This window comes from Canis aureus, chromosome 30 (assembly GCF_053574225.1).
Source record: "Canis aureus isolate CA01 chromosome 30, VMU_Caureus_v.1.0, whole genome shotgun sequence".
Taxonomy (NCBI): domain Eukaryota; kingdom Metazoa; phylum Chordata; class Mammalia; order Carnivora; family Canidae; genus Canis; species Canis aureus.
The window spans coordinates 43,639,577-43,656,972 of record NC_135640.1 but is presented as its reverse complement, the minus strand read 5'-3'; the positions used below and the strand labels follow the sequence as shown (position 1 = coordinate 43,656,972).

The window sequence follows — 17,396 nt, the reverse complement described above, 5'->3', positions numbered from 1 at the left end:
GACATATGGGGATGGGGGACATCAGTGGATATATGGGGACGTGAGGATGTTGGGGGATGTATGGGATCAGGGATGGGGGATGTTGGGGAACATATGGGGACGGGAGGATGTCAGAGGTTGCATAGGGACAGGGACGGGGGACGTCGGGGGCCCGGGGCTGAAGCTCAGCGGCCCATCCCCCCGGCCTGGGGCTTCGAGGGTGGCCCTAGCGCCGACCCCTGGGGCGCCGCCTGCCTCCGGCCAGCAGCCCCTGGTCCACGCTGAGCGGCCTCAGGCCCCGCGAGCGGAGGGTCTGGCTGCCTGCCCCGGGGGGCGCCGCAGAGGCCCAGGGGCAGCACCGGCCGGGCGGCAGGAACCGGCGACGCCTCTCACCTCTCCGTAGGCTTCATGTTTCTGCAGGAAAGACAAAAAGCAGGCCCTTAGCCGGAGCTGGGGGCTGGGGGCTGGGGGCTGGGGGCGGGCAGTTTGGGCGGCGCCGCGGGAGGGCGCAGAGGGGTAAACTGAGTCCCAGAGCCTCGCGCGGCCCGGCCCGGGGGGCGGGGGGCGCTCACCATGACCTTGATGATGCGGTTGACCGTGTCCTGGTCGATGTCCAGGTCGGGGCGCACCGTGGCGTAGTCGTTGCGGTAGAGCTCCAGGGGCACGCTGGCCATGTCCCGCAGCCCCTGCTCGTTGGGGCTCTGGTTGGGGGCGACGGCGAAGACCCGGATGCCCTCCTCGCGGGCCCGCTCGGCCTGCAGCTTGATGCCCCCGCACGGGCTGCCGGTGACGTGGCCGTCGGTGACCACGACCGCGAAGTGCACGCCGCCCTTGCCCTTGAGCCGCCGGACCTCGTGCGTCATGTTGGCCAGCGCGCAGTCGGTGAAGGTGCCCTTGCGGATGGAGACGATGCTCTCCAGGCTCTTGGTGAAGGAGGCGCGGTCGCTGTCGGGCGGGCTGAACACGCGCACCGCGTCCGAGAAGTGCAGGCCGCCGTAGCGCCAGCTCAGGGCCACCTGGTCCAGGTAGGTCTCGTCCTGCAGCTGGCTGACGAACTGGCGCACGAACTGCTTCATGTGGTACAGCAGGCTGTCGATGGGCGACTGCATGGTGACGCTCTCCGAGGTGTCCAGCACGAAGTACACGTTGATGGGGCAGTCGGCCTTCTCTGCGGGCGGGGCGCGTCACTGGGCGGGCGGGGCGGGCCGGGTGCGGGGCGGGGCTGGGATGCGGGGCGGGGCGGGGATGCGGGGCGGGATACTGGGCGGGACGGGATGCTGGGCGGGGCGGGGATGCTGGGCGGGGCCGGGGTGCGGGGCGGGGCGGGGTGCGGGGCGGGATACTGGGCGGGATACTGGGCGGGATACTGGGCGGGACGGGATGCTGGGCGGGACGGGATGCTGGGCGGGGCGGGGTGCGGGGCGGGACGGGATGCTGGGCGGGGGCGGGGATGCTGGGCGGGGCCGGGGTGCGGGGCGGGGCGGGGTGCGGGGCGGGATACTGGGCGGGATACTGGGCGGGACGGGGCGGGGATGCTGGGCGGGGCCGGGGTGCGGGGCGGGGCGGGGTGCGGGGCGGGATGCTGGGCGGGACGGGCTGCTGGGCGGGGCGGGGTGCGGGGCGGGACGGGATGCTGGGCGGGGCGGGGATGCTGGGCGGGGCCGGGGTGCGGGGCGGGGCTGGGATGCGGGGCGGGATACTGGGCGGGATACTGGGCGGGATACTGGGCGGGACGGGATGCTGGGCGGGACGGGATGCTGGGCGGGGCGGGGTGCGGGGCGGGGCCGGGGTGCGGGGCGGGGCGGGGTGCGGGGCGGGATACTGGGCGGGACGGGATGCTGGGCGGGACGGGATGCTGGGCGGGGCGGGGTGCGGGGCGGGACGGGCTGCTGGGCGGGGCGGGGATGCTGGGCGGGGCCGGGGTGCGGGGCGGGGCGGGGTGCGGGATACTGGGCGGGATACTGGGCGGGATACTGGGCGGGACGGGGCGGGGATGCTGGGCGGGGCGGGATGCTGGGGGCGGAGCTGTGGTGCTGGGCGGGGCCGGGAGTGGGGCGGGGCTGGGATGCCGGGCCGGGGGCAGAGCCGGGATGCTGGGCGGGGTCGGGATGCGGGGCGGGGCGGGCGGGGTGCGAGGCGGGGCTAGGATGCGGGGCGGGATGCTGGGCCGGGCCGGGATGCTGGGCCGGGACGCTGGCCCCGCGCCCGCCCCCCCTCCCCGCGGCCGCAGCCCCGCAGGTACCTGGACAGCTGTTTCTGTCGGAGGTGGGGGGCGCCACGACCTCCTGTTGCTGCGCATGCAGCACCCCCAGGAGCCCCCAGAGCAGGAGGGCGGAGCAGGGGCCTCGGAGCATCCTGGCGGCACCCACGCGCCCCGACGTCCTGCAACACGGAGGAGCCGCCGCTGCACAAGCGCCCTCGCGGGTGTCGCCGCGCCCCTGGGCCCTCCGCCGGGCGGGGGTGACGCGGTGGGGGCGCCCTCGTCCCTCGCCCCTGCGCGGCCAGCCACACCTCGTGGCCCCTGGGGGCTGCGGGCGCTAAGCCGCAGGTGCTTAGGAAGCGGGAACGCCAGGGGTGCGCGTTGGCGACCACAGAGCACGTGGGGGTCGGCGCTCGGCACCATGCCAGCCGCCCCAGGGACACCTGCCCCCGGCGGGGATGCCTCCCCGGGCGGGTCACTGTCCCCGACGTGTCCAGGGGACCGGAGGCTGCCCGCTGCCTGCTGCCCGCCTTGCCTGGGGCCTGGGGGCTCCGGGGACGCGAGGAGGGGAAGGTGGGACTCGGTTCACACACGCGGCGCTGCCTTCCGGGGACCCCAGAGCAGGGCCAGACCCGAGGAACACGCTGCCCCGCCCGCACTCGGCTGCCAGTGGGGGCGCAGGGAGGCTGGGCCCGCAGGCCTGGGGTCGGGGGCCTGAGGAGCCCTGCGGGAAGGCCGAGGCCCGGGGCAGGCCGGTGCACTTTTCCTGGTGATGCCCCTAATGCGTTCGAGAGGAGGTGGATGGAGTCTGGGATGGAATCTGGGGGCGGAATAAGGTTCTATGTCGCCTGAGTTCAGGTGAGGGGAGCTGGTCCTGGCATAATTAGGAGGGGCCAGGCCGGCCCTGCCTCCCCAGCCGAGGTCATGGTCAGGTCAAGAGGCCTTGACTCTGCAGGTAGAGGCTGGGACCTGGCCAGGTGTGACCGTTGCACAGACTAAAGCAAGCCCAGTGGGTGTGCCGGGGAATCCAGGAGGGCTTCCTGCATGAGGTGATGCAGGCAGTCAGACTGAGGGGCTGTCAGAGGAAGGGGAGCTGGGGGTGGGGGGTGTGTGGCTGAGGTAGGGGCTGGGAAGGTGGCGGGAGGGGCCAGCCAGGGGCCCTAGAGAACCTGGAAGCCAAGAGGAAGTCAGGCCACAACAGTCAGAGCAAAGAGGTCCAGAGCCATCGACCACAGGTGACAGCCAATGTGGGTATGTGGGACATCGTTGGGTGGGGCTGGGGGCTGGTGGGGGCTGAGCACTGGGACGTGGGCACAGCTTTGGCCCCCACTGCCCCTCACCCTGCTGCCCCCATGTGGGAGCCGGGAGTCCTGTCCCATCTGCTGTGGTAGGGAGGTGGTTGTGCACTTGCCAGCCCTCCATGCGTATGCACACACACCTCACATCACACGCATGCTCACACACACTCAATTAAAGAGGCCCCCATGATAAGGTGTACTGGTGAGAAATGCTACTCCCAAACGAAATGAAGAATTCTAAAAATAATCTACCCAGGAGGAAAACACACGAGCAGCAACGAAAAATATATTAAAACAAACAAACCCAGAGGGAAGAATCATCTAGGTGTTGTGAGCAGCCTCCAAGGTGGGCCCAATAGCCATGTGTCCTGGTACCCACACTCTTAGGAAATCCTACATGCTCAGCTGTCACTGGCCTGTATGGCCAACAGGTCAGCGTGCAGACGACAGCTCACAGGAGACACCGGGGCTGTTGCTGGCCTTCTCCTGGGCTGCTCCCAGGGAGGAAGCGGCACACAAAGGCACTCAGGCAGCCTTGCTGGGCAGGTGAGCCGAGGTAGAAGCACATCCTCAGCCCAGACAGCAGGTGAGCAAAGCCCCGGCCAATCCCCAGGACTGTGCCTGCACCTCCTAGGGAACCCTGAGCTAGAACCACCCAGCCACACCATTCCTGACTCGAATCAATTATGACATAGCAAATGCTTCTTGTTCTAAATTTCTAAGTTTTGGGGTAATTTATTACATAGCAATAGATAACTAACGTAGGCATCAAACTTTTCCTCCACAATATTGTACACAGAAAACCAATGAGACGGTAACTGGAGACTTCTGCGGGGAAAATAAAATGACCCCAAGATACCTGCCTAGTCAACTTAGCTTTCATGCAAAGGATAAACGTCACAGGTATAAATGGGCTCACCCACATGCCATTCCTAAAAGAATTCTGCAGACAACAGAGAAATGAATAAAGGTAAGAAAAAGAGCAAAGACCCTTGAATAGACTGAAATACAAAAAATGAAGGAAAAAGGAGCCAGAAAGCACAATATCACATGGATCAGTTGACAATATATGTGAATATTTTAAACTCTTCTGTTAAAGACTAATGTTCTCATGCCCCCCGATGTTTATAGCCACATTATCTACAGTAGCCAAACGATGGAAACAGCCCAAGTGTCCACTGACTGATGAATGGATAAAGAAGATGCGGTCTATACACACACATACACTGGAATACTACTCAGCTGTAAAAAGAATGAAATCTCACCTTTTGCAACGACACGGATGGAACCAGAAGATATTATGTTAAGTGAAATTTCAGTCAAAGAAAGACAAGAACTATATGATCTCGCTCATATGTGGAATTTAAGAAATAAAACAAAGGGGTAATAAGAGACAAACCAAAACACAGACTCAATGTAGAGAACACACTGATGGTAACCAGAGGGGAGGTGGGGAGAGGGTAAAGTGGGTGATGAGGGTTAAGGAAGGCATTTGTGATGAGCACCAGGGGGTGTATGGAAGTGCTGAATCACTATATTGCACACCTGAGACTAATATTACACTGCATGTTAACTACACTGGAATTAAAATTTAAAAATGGATAAAGAAGATGTGGCACATATATGTGTGTGTTTATGTGTATACACAACACACACATACACACAACAGAATATTGCTCAGTCATAATGAGATCTTGCCATTTGCAACAACATAGACCTAGAGAATATTAAGCTAAAGACATAAGTCAAAGACAAATACCCTGTGATTTCACTTATATGGGGAATCTAAAACACAGATGAGCAAATAAACAGAAACAAAAACAGACTCATAAATACAGAGAACAAGCTGGTGGCTGCCAGGGTGGAGGTGGTGGGGTGGGCGAAGTAGATAAAGGGGATGAAGAGGCACAAACTTCTAGTGATAAAGTAGATGAGTCACGGGGATGAGAAGTGCAGCCTGGGGAACACAGTCAATAATATTGTAACAGCATTTGTGTGGTGACACACGGTGACTACACTTATGGTGGTCGAGCATAGCTGAATGCACAGAACTGTCGAATCACTCTGCTCTACACCTGAAGTCAATATATTTCAACCATACCATAATAAAAAAAGAAAGAAAAGAGAAATATTCCTAAATTGGATCAAAAAACAAAACCCATCTGGATGAGGTTTGTGAGAGTCACACTACATAGGCTGTCACTGACAGTACAAAGAAAACCAGGGAAGGGCGAGACAGAGAGGACCGTGATGAGGGAGCGTGAGGACCCATCGAAGTGGGACAGAGGGCGAGAGATGCTGCCAAGGGCGAGATAAAGGCTACAGTCTAGTTAGGAGTCTTTATGTATTGGGTTTCGTAACAAAAGTGTATAAAGCAAAAGTGGTGAAAAATTGAAGAAAAACTGACAAATTGCAATCATAATAGAAGACTTTAACTCACCTTTGAAACTTGTGGACAGATCACGTAAGTAACAAAAAAGAGGATGTGAATGTCATGTTTTATAGAACTTTGATAGTAACAAGTAGGGAATATGCATTTTCTAAATATTTGGATTTGGATAATGTGCATTAGTAAGACAGAAAAAAAATACCTAGAAGTTTTTTTTTTTTTTAAAGGATGCATTCCCTTTTTAGATTTTTTTAAAAAAATTTATGACAGACACACACACACACAGAGGCAGAGACACGAGCAGAGGGAGAAGGAGGATCCATGCAGGGAGCCCGACATGGGACTCGATCCCGGGTCTCCAGGTTCACACCCCGAGCCGAAGGTGGTGCTAAACCGCTGGGCCACCGGGGCTGCCCAAAAATACCTAGAAGTAAAACAAAACAAAACCAAACCCCATCTTTCTTTTGTTAAAACTATATAAGAATTAGTGAGAAAACACAACGTTATGCATAAAAACAAATATGAGAAGACCAAAGCTATAATTAGAGGACAATACATAGCCTTAGATGCTTTATGTGGTAAGAGAGGAAACCAGCATAACAAACTAGGCACATAGTTGAAAAGCTAGGGACAGAAATAAATTAACAAAATGAATCTCAGGAAAATAAGAGAAAGAAAAGAATAAGAAATAAACCAATTGATTAAAAAAAACACAACAGTAGAGTTATAAATATATCTAAGAGCTGGTTCTTTGAAAAGGCCAATAAAGTAGAAAAATCTAATCAAAAATAAAAGTGATGAAGCATAAATATAGTAATACACAAATTTAGGAATGAGCAAGGTGACAGAATGATAGGTGAAAAAGGTTTTTAAGAGCACGGCAAGTGCAGCTCTAAGCTAATGAATGTGAAAGACCACGTTCTGGGAACGTCTTGAGAAGAGGTGAGGAATGGACTGGACTCTGCCCTGCAGGGCTGGAAACACCGGCAGGAGGTTACGCCCCGAGGCTCTGGCCCACAGGGATTTGGGTGAGTTCTTTTGCAGCTTCAGGGACAAATAGTCTCTGCCAGTTGGCCTGTTTCAAAACACAGAAAGATAAGCTTTTCAATTTATTGTTAAACTTGGAAAAACCTGAGACCGAGACGTGATAAAAGAAATACCTAAAAGGAACTCTGTGGACTAATTTCACTTTTGAATACAGTTGCAAAATTCCTAACAGAGGTTAAAGAATAAAATCCATTAGCATACCAAAGATGACTGCCCCCAAACTGGGTGAAGTCAGTTTAGACACACAATGATGCAACACTACAAAGTACGGTAACAAAAGGCACATTAACATAAAGAGAATCATGTAACTGCTTTAAGGGACCCCTGAAACATCCATTGCTGACGGAAAAAAATTACAAGAAAATATATAGAAAAAGCTATAGATTATCTTCCACCAGCAACAACCAATTAAGAAACTTAATGGACAGAGTATTTACCCTAGCAACGAAGACGACATAAAGCTAAGGAGTAAACTTAAGAATCAAAGAAAGTGCAAGACTTATTAAAAAAATCTCAAAAATTTTCTGGGCAGCCCCGGTGGCGCAGCAGTTTAGGGCCGCCTGCAGCCCGGGGTTTGATCCTGGGGACCCTGGAGTGAGTCCCACGTCGGGCGCCCTGCACGGAGCCTGCTTCTCCCTCTGCCTGTGCCTCTGCCCCTCTCTCTCTGTGTGTCTCTATGAATAAATAAATAAAATCTTTAAAAAAAATTTTTTTTCTAAGGAACACTTTGGAGACACAAACATTATTTCTGCATGAGAAACACGATATTGAAGAATATGAGTTATTTCTAGCTCAGTCTATAATTGAATGTAATTTTGACTAGAATCTCCAAGACAGTTTTGCTTGTACATGTTGACAGAATGACTCAAAGGCAGAATAAATAAGAGTAGCTGAGAAAGACCAGGGATAAGGGGTGATGAGGGAACTTGTGTTTTCAAGGGCAAATGATACCACGAAATCATAGTAACAAGGCCTCTGTGGGTTGTGGTGGGACAGGCCGTCGGGTCCCCCAGAACCGAGGAGGTAAGACGTGGCCCTTCAGAGCAGGGAAGGGGTCCTGGGATGGGGGCTCTCCATGTGGCTGAACAGAGGAGTAATCTCACCTACACCCACATAAATTCCAGAATTCCAAAGGTCTTTGAAATATAGGAAAGATGAAGTGATGAGGAAACATCTACGGTTACTGTGTGTCAGATGCCAGCTACGTCCTGTAAGGCCTACACCACCCAGGGCATTGGTCCTCTTCCAACTCCCACCTCACCCAGGAGGACACTGAGACCCGGCGTAGGTAGCTTGCTCAGGGCACTCAGCTAACAGCCAGGCAGCATGGCTCAGGCCCACACTTTTTTTTTTTTTTTAAGATTTTTTTTATTTATTTGGGAGAGAGAGAGTGAGTGTGTGTGTGAGCACAAGTGGAGGGAGGGGCAAAGGGAGAAGCAGACTCCCCGCTGAGCAGGAAGCCTGATTCGGGGCTCAATCCCAGGACTGTGACCTGAGCCAAAACCAAAAGTCAGACCCTCAACTGACCGTGCCCCCCTGGGTGCCCACCAGCTTCACTTCAACATTAGACACTCTGCTCCTGTACAGGTTCCATCCTCATCTTTTAGTTACTACTGTCACAAAACTACATTTTTATACTTTGTGTGTTCAAAGCATAACCAAATATTATTATTTTTTAAAAAGATTTATTTATTTATTTATGATAGACAGAGAGAGAGAGAGAGAGAGAGAGAGGCAGAGACACAGGAGGAGGGAGAAGCAGGCTCCATGCCAGGAGCCTGACGTGGGACTCGATCCTGGGACTCCAGGATCGCGCCCTGGGCCAAAGGCAGGTGCTAAATGGCTGAGCCACCCAGGGATCCCCCCAAATATTAGTTTTAATGCATTAGTTTCTGTGGAATCACATACCCTTACCATAATAAATTAGCTTTTATGATTGCTCATGTGTTGATCTTGACTGAGACCTTCAGGTTACTGTCTAGCGTCCTTTCATTTCACCCTGCAGGACCCCCTTCAGCACTTCTTGTAGGTCAGGTCTGGTGGTCGGTCACAAACTCCCACAGCTTCTGTTTATCTGGGAGTGTTTTAATTTTACCATTGCTTTTGGTGGGCAGTTTTGCTAGATATACAATTTTGGGGTGATAGGATTTTTCTTTTAGCACTTTGAATACTATCAGGCAAGTCTACCAAGTTTCTGATGAGAAATCTGCTGATAATCTTATTGATGATCCTGTGGATATCATGAATCACATCTTGTTATCTGATTTCAAAACTTTTTCTTTGTCTTGGTTTTTTGATAGTTTGATGATGATGTGTCTCACTGAGTCCCTTTGAATGTATCTACTTGGAGTTCATTGAGCTTCTTGGATCTTATGTTCATGTCTTCATCAAACTGGGAAGTTTTGAGTAATTATTTCTTCAGATACTTTCTCTGTTGCCACCTCTCCCTCTTCTCCCATACGACATGTGGGTCTTTTAGGCTCTTCTCACTTTTCTTTAATCTTTTTTCTATCTGTTCCTCAGGCTCAACAATCTGTATTGTCCTATCTCCAACTTTGCTTGTTGTTTCTTCTTTCTGCACAAATCTGCCTTTGAATTCTTCTAATGAAGACTTCATTTTGGTTATTATATTTTCCAGCTCCATTATTTCTTTTTGAATTCTACCATAGGTTTCTCTTTATTGATATTTCCATTTTATTCAGACATTTTCTTGACTATTTTAATGCTTTCCTTTAATTTTTTGAGCATCTTTAAGATGGTTGTGTTCAGGTCTGTGGCTACTAGGTCCACCATCGGGTCTTCTTTTAGGAAGTTTCTCTTGGTTTAGGGTCTTTTTCCCTCCATTGAATGGCCATACTTTCATTTCTTTGTGCTTTTTGATTCTTTTGTTGAAAACTGGACATTCAGATCTAATAATGTGGTATGTCTGGAAATCAGATTCTTCTTCTCCAGGGCTTGCTGTTTGTTTATTTAGTTATTTTATTGTTGTAGGCTGTCTCTGTGCCAAGGATGAGCCTGAAGTCTAAGTATAAGGTATTCTCAGGTGTTTCCTGAGCATACGACTTCCTCAAACATGTGCAATGCCTGTCAAATTTCCCCTGTATATGCAATTGCATTAGAATGTCCTAGTCTTCAATGTCTGGCTTGAAAGGAAAGGAAAGGAAAGGAAAGGAAAGGAAAGGAAGAAGGAAAAAAGTGAATAGGGAAAAAAGTGCCAACACTTTAAATGTCCTGGAAGTAAATTCAGCTAGAGGAGGAAGGGAAGGACTTGCAGTAATGGGAGAAGGTGAAACATGGGTTCAAGAAAAAAATATCATAGAAAATATTTCCTCTGATCACAATAGGATGATATTAGAAGTCAATAACAGAAGGAAAACCAGAAAATTCACAAAACTGTGGGAATTAAACAACTCACTTTTAAACAACTAGTAGATCAAAGAATAAATCAGAAGGGAAATTTGAAAATACTCAGGAGCCAATAAAAATGAAAACAAAACACACCAGGATGTATGGAAAAGAGTGAAAGCAATGCTTAGGAAGAAATTTGCAACTATACATGTTTTCATATAAAAACAAGAAAGAGGTCAGGGGCTCTAGGGTGGCTCAGTCAGTGGGAGTCTGACACTTGATTTCAGCTCAGGTCATGACCTCAGAGTTGTGAGATAGAGCCCCGAGTTCCCTCCCCCTGCTCATGCACCGGTGCAGGATGCACATTTTCTCTCTCTCTCAAATAAATTTTAATTTTTTTAAATTAAGAAAAAAAACACAACAACAAAGAGGAGCTCAAGTCAATAACCCAACTGCAAAGCTTAAGGAACTGGATGAAGAAGAACAAATGAAACCCAAAGGAGAATGAAGGAAATAATACAGGGTAGAGCAGAGTTACATGAGATAGATGACAGAAAAACAATAGAGAAAACAATGAAACCAAAAACTGGTTTTTCAAAAAGATCAACAATATTGACAAAACTTAGATGAACTAAGAAAAAAAAGAAGACTGAAATCACTAAAATCAGAAATTACCACAGGCACATTACTATTGATTCCACAGAGGAGAGGAAATGGAAAGGATTGTAAGAGAGAACCGTAAACAACTGTACACCAACAAGCTAGATAACCCAGGTGAAAGGGAACAAATTCCTAGAAACACAAAACTTCCAAACCACGAAGGAATAGAAATTCTGAACAGATCTATAATGAGTAAGGAGATTGAATCAGTAACAGAAAATCTTCTGACATAAACAAACAAACAAACAAACAAAAAAACCCCCTAAATCTGATGGCTTTACTTGTGAATTCTACCAAACATTCCAAAAACTAACATCAAAACTTCTCAAACTTTTTAAAACAAGTTGAAGAGAAGGTAATACTCCATTACTTGTTCTATGATGTCAGCATTACCCTGATACCAAAGTCAGACAAAGACACTATAAGAAAAGAAATTACAGACTAATATTTCTATTGAACAATGACACAAAAATCTTCAACAAAATATTAGCAAACAGAATTCAATAGGATAGTAAAAGGATTAAACACCATGAGTAAGTGGCAAAGATGATGCAACATACGAAAATCAATCAATGTAATATAACCCACGTGATCATCTCAATGCAGAAAAATCTTTTGATAAAATTTGACAACCTTTCATAATAAAAACCCAAAACTAGGAATAGAAATAACCCATCACAATATAATAAATATAATTTTCATATATGAAAATTCCACAGCAAACATCATACTCAATGGTGAGAGACTGAAGGTGTTTCTTCTAAGATCAGGAACAAAGCAAAGATGCCTACTTTCACCCCTTTATTCAACACGGTATTGGAAGTCCTAGCCAGAACAATTAGGCAAGAAAAAGACATAAGAGGCACTCAAACATGAAAAGAAGAAGTAAATTATCACTGTTCACAGATGATACTATCTTATATGTAGAAAACCCTAAAGATTCCACAATAGGAGCTGTTAGAGTAAACGAACTGAGCAAAGTAGTAGAATAAAAGTCAACACACAAAAATCCATTGCATTTCTATATACTAACAATGAACAACGCAAAGCAATTCCATTACATCAGCATTAGAAGAGTGAAATATTTAGGAATTACCTTTACCAAGGAGGTAAAAGACTTATTCACTGAAAACTATAAAACCTTTTTGAGAAGAATTAGAGAAGATATAAACAAATGGAAAGATAGTCCATGTTCATGGATTGGAAGACAATATTAGCACGTCAATGCCACTCAGTGTGACTTACATATTTAATTCAATCCCTATGAAAATCCCGAAGACGATTTTTGCCGAAATAGAAAAAGCCATTCTAAAACTCAGAAGGAAGGTCAAGAGACCCCGAGTAGCATAAACAATTCTTAAAGAGAAGACCAAAGCCGGAGGACTCACACTTCCTGATTTCAAAATGTACTGCAGAGCTATAGTAATGAAAATAGTGTGGTACTAGCGTGAAGACAGACATACAGACCAGGGGAATGGAACAGAGCCTAGAAATAAACTCTTGCATATGCATTCAAGTACTTTTCAACAAAGGAGTCATGATCATTCAGTGGCGGAAAGACAGTTTTTTTAAACAAATGATGCAGTGAAAACTGGATATCCACAAGCAGAAGAATGAAGTTGGACCCTTACCTCACACCATACACAAAGATGAACTCAAAGTGGATCCATGATCTAAACGTAAGACCTGGGATCCCTGGGTGGCGCAGCGGTTTGGCGCCTGCCTTTGGCCCAGGGCGCGATCCTGGAGACCCGGGATCGAATCCCACATCAGGCTCCCGGTGCATGGAGCCTGCTTCTCCCTCTGCCTGTGTCTCTGCCTCTCTCTCTCTCTCTCTGTGACTATCATAAATAAATAAAAATTAAAAAAAAAAATTAAACGTAAGACCTAAATATAAAGCCTTTAGAAGAAGGGTAAGGTGAAATATTCACAACATTGCAGAGGACAATGATTTCTTGGACATGACACCAAAAGCACAAGCAACTAAAGAAAAAATGGACAAATTGAACTTTATGATAAACAAAACATCCTGTGTACGAACAGACACTATCCACAGAGTCAAAAGGCAGCCCTACAGAATGGGAGAAGGTCTCTGCAAATGACAGATGTGATCGGGGATTAGAATCCGGGCTATATAGAGAACTGCTGGAACTCAACAACAAAAACTTGGTTCAAAAATGGACAAAGGACTTAAGCGGACCTTTCTCTACAGAAGACATATAAATGGCCAATGGACACCTAAAAAGATGCTCAGCATCACTAATCATTAGAGAAATACTAATAAAAAATTATAAGGATATCACCTAACATTCATTATTAGGATGGCTAATATTTAGAAACTCCAGAAAAGAGCAAGTGTTGGAGGATGTGGAGAATCTGGAAGAGTTGGTGGGAATGTAACATGGTAGGATCTCTGTGGACAACAGTACGGTGGTTCCTCAAAAAATAAGATAAAAATGAAATTACAATATGATCTAGCAATCCCATGTCTGGCTACATACCCCCCTCCCCAATTAAAAGCAGGGTCTCAAAGGGAGATTTGTGCACCCAACTTAATTGTTCACATTAGGGATTTCCACAATAGGTGAAACAGGGAAGAATCCAAGGGTCACTGGCGGATGAATGGAGAACCATAACGTGCACATCCACTCAATGGCATATTACTCAGCCTTAAGGAGAAAGGACATTCTGACACCCGCCACAACATGGGTGGGCCTTGAGGACATTATGCTCAGTGAAATATGCCAGTGACAAAAGGACAAATGCTGTATGATTCTAGTTATATGAGATACTTAGAATATCTAAAAAACTCATAGGGATAGAAGGTAGAGTGAGGCTGCCGGGACCTGGGGCAGAGGGAATGGGGAGTTAGGGTGTAACGGGTATAGAGTTTCAGTTTTTCAAGATGAAAGGCATTTCCGAGATGAATGGAGGTAACAGTAGCACAACAATATGAATGTGCCCAATACCACTAAACTCTACACTTACAAATGGTTAACATAATAAATTTTACATTATGTGTATTTTACCACAATTTTTAAAAACCGGGAAAAAAAAGTTCTTACAGGTTGGGTACGACTGAGCACTTATTAGGAACACGGGGGAGATCATAACCAGGCAAATGGTCAGTAACCAAAACCCACTGATGCACAAAGACCGGGGACGTGCAGATAGGCCAGCAGCACCTCACCCCTCATCTGTGACACGGGCACATGAGGAAGAACACGCGGGACCGAACAGCAGTACTGCCCGCTGTGCAGGACGCCAGCGCCTTCTGACCGCCAGGCAGGGAGGCCGTGGCCTCTCCCGAGCTTCTGACCCAGAGTCCGCTCTCCCAGCACCAGGGGCCCCTCGCAGCTCGATCCTACCCCCACTTGCTTATTTCAGCATTGCGATGGGCCACAGCAAGGCTGACAGGGGTGGGGGTGGCCTCGGTCACCCGGGAGGGTGTGCAGATAGTCTGTGCAGAGTGCTGCTTTATGATATGGCCATGCCAGCACCCGCCCCTGGGTGCCAGCACCTACCCTGGGGCACCTGCACCCGCCCCTGGGTGCCAGCACCCACCCTGGGGCACCTGCACTCGTCCCTGGGGCACCTGCACCCACCCTGGGGCACCTGCACTCATCCCTAGGGCACCTGCACCCACCCTGGGGCACCTGCACTCGTCCCTGGGGCACCTGCACCTGTCCCTGGGGCACCTGCACCTGTCCCTGGAGCACCTGCACTTGTCCCTGGGGCACCTATGCTCATCCCTGGGGCACCAGCACTCATCCCTAGGGCACCTGCACCCGTCCCTGGGGGTGCCAGCACTCATCCCTGGGGTGGGGGGCTGGGTTCCCCAGGTGCTGTTCCCTGAGCAGCATCCCGTGACCCCTGCTTCCTTGCAGGTGTGCCCCACACCAGGGTCTCCCCCATGCCCTGTGGCTTTGCACAAAGTGCGAGAGATGCCAAAGAAGGGAGCTGCTCATCCCAGCCCTGGCCGCCCCTTCTCTGGCCCGGCCCGGCCCAGGGGCTCGGCTGAACGCCCCCCGCTGCCACAGCTCGCAGGAGCCCCGGGCCAGCCCTGCTGGCCTGTGGTGCAGGCACTGCCCCGTGCAGGGGCCGGAGCTCCGCCCGACCAGGTGGCCCAGGGTCCCGGGCCCCACCGTCCCTGCACGTTGCCTTCCCTGTGGCCTCCCAACGACACGCCCGACCGTGGCCCCAGCCCTGCTGCAGGCTTCGCGGCCTCCTAGCAGCGGGTGGCAGCCTCATGGTGGCGGAAGGGCCCAGCGCCCATCAAGTCCTGAGTCCTGCTGAGGGGACACGCCTGGCCCTTGTGCCCACCCGCCCCGGCATGGCCTGGGAGATGGCGGTCACCGAGGCTGGGGGCTCAGCCACTGCCGGGCCCTGCCCTCCTGCCTCGGGGTGACGAGGCTGGGAATACACCCCAAAGGCCTTTTTTGTTGCCGTTAAACAAACGTAAGATCATCTCTGGGCCCAAACTCCTTTCCTGGCAGAAAAATATGCCCACTGTGTGGTGCGCAGCTTCCCCGGCCTGGGTGACAGACTGCAAGTGGAGCCCCTCTCCTGGGCCCGGGGCGTCCCCGTGGGCGCGGCGGGATGGGCCACGTCGGGCCCGGCGGCTGTTTCTGCGCTGTCGTCAGCCTCAGCGCTCAGCTGTCCAGGGGGAGCCCCCACCCCAGGGCCCCAGGGTGCTGCCGAGCTGAGCGAGGAGTCCCGCCAGGGTGGGTGGCCGAGCCGGGAGGCATCACAGGCTGCCTCGGCCTGGGCTCCTGCTTCACTGCAGGGTCCTGCTGCCCCCTCCTTGTCTCCCCGTGGCTGGGAGGGGGGGAGGGATGCCCAGGAGGCACGTGCGGCCTCAGAGGGGTGGGGTGCGGCCCTGCTGTTCCCGGGGTGGGGTGGGGGGTGACCGGGAGAGCTCGCTCCGGCCACGGGTGCCCCTTCCAGGAGAACAGCCTCTCTGTGGCCCGAGGGAGGGCCGGTGCCCCTGACACCCTGGGCCCAGCTCCACGGGAAAGCGCTGGGCCTGCCTGCGGGGTGGGTGACCCTGCTCCCCGCCCCCCGAGTGTGGCCTCTGGCTCAGAGCCCCCCCAGGAGCCGGCGGGGTCCCTTGCACATACTGAGCCCCTGGGGTATTTGCTGACCACCGGCCTTGGCCATGGCTGGGTCTCCCCAGCTGTCCCAGCCAGTGCCCCACGGCTGTAGGGTCTGAGCCCCAAGCCCAGGGTTATAGGGAGGACACCCCCCCTCCAGAAGGGGCCACAAAGGGAGCAGCGACAGTGAACTTGGCCCTGGAGGCCCCTGAGGACTGCCCATGAGGAGCTGGGACAGAGGCCCTGGACCTGCCCCCCGTGGGGCCCTTGCTGACCGGGGGTAGGGGGTCCCAGCTCTGGGGGGATCCCAGTTCCGGGGTGAGTCCCAGCTCTGGCGGGGGTCCCAGCTTCACGGGGGGGGGGGGTGGTGTCCCAGTTCCGGGGGGGAGGTCCCAGCTCCACGGGGGGTTTCCCAGCTCCAGGGCAAGGGGTCCCAGCTCCGCGGAGGTCTCAGCTCCAGGGGGGAGTCCCAGCTCAGGGGGGGGGGGGGGGGAGGTCCCAGCTCCGGGGGGATGTCCCAGCCCCGGGGGGGGGGGGGGTCCCAGCTCTGGGAGGTCCCAGCTCCAGGGGAGGGGGTCGCAGCTCTGGGAGGTCCCAGCTCCAGGGGGGAGTCCCAGCTCCCGGGGTGGGGTCCCAGCTCCGGGGCGGGGGTCGCAGCTCTGGGAGGTCCCAGCTCCGGGGGAGTGGGGTCCCAGCTCCGGGGATATCCCAGCTCCGGGGGGTGTCCCAGCTCCGGGGTGGGTCCCAGCTCGGGGAGGTCCCAGCTCCGGGGGGGTCCCAGCTCGGGGAGGTCCCAGCTCCGGGGGGGTCCCAGCTCGGGGGATATCCCAGCTCCGGGGGGGTCCCAGCTCCGGGGGGAGGAGGTCCCTGCTCGGGGGTCGGGGCGGGCGGCGAGCGCTTACCTGACCTCGGAGCGGCCGGTGGGCTCCGCGGAGCTCGGAGCTGGGTCGAGCGCTGGGCGGAGGGAGGGGCCGCGGGGCCGCCCACTTTATACCTCCCGCCCGGCCGCGCCCCGACGGCCCCGGCTCTGCGGACGGCGGGAGGCGCTGCGGCCCCGCGGATGGCGCGGAGGGGCGGGGGCGGCGGGAGCCCGGGAATGCAGGGGGGAGGGGGAGGGAGGGGGAGGGAGGGGGAGGGAGGGGGAGGGGCGGCGCGGGGCCGGGGCGGGGGTGCGATGCCGCGTCCCCTCGGGTGTCACCGCCCAGCGGGTCCCCCCTGGACCGCACCCGCCGCCCCACCTGGGATCCCGCGCCCCCCGCACCCCCCTCCCCGCCGCCCCTGCTCCTGCCCCTGCTCCGTCCCCAGGGCCCGGGCCTAGGTGCGGAACCCTGCCCTGCACCCGGACAGCCCCGCGGTGCCGGGACTCCCCCTGCGCCCCCCTG

At 53.1% G+C, this 17,396-nt stretch overlaps 1 protein-coding gene across 2 annotated transcripts in view; it reads right to left on the bottom strand.

Annotated features, from left to right (window-relative positions):
- The window catches only part of COL6A2 (collagen type VI alpha 2 chain), a 33,393-nt gene extending 16,335 nt beyond the window's left edge, over positions 1–17,058 (bottom strand). For both annotated transcript variants that reach the window (XM_077879469.1, XM_077879470.1), the window contains exons 1-4: positions 16,917–17,058; positions 2,222–2,361; positions 552–1,147; positions 373–393 (exon numbers count right to left, since the gene is read on the bottom strand). In XM_077879469.1, the coding sequence (XP_077735595.1) occupies positions 373–393; positions 552–1,147; positions 2,222–2,333 (729 nt within the window). In that variant the 5' untranslated portion in view covers positions 2,334–2,361; positions 16,917–17,058. The remainder of the gene's footprint in view (positions 1–372; positions 394–551; positions 1,148–2,221; positions 2,362–16,916) is intronic.
- Between the last annotated feature and the right edge of the window lie 338 nt (positions 17,059–17,396).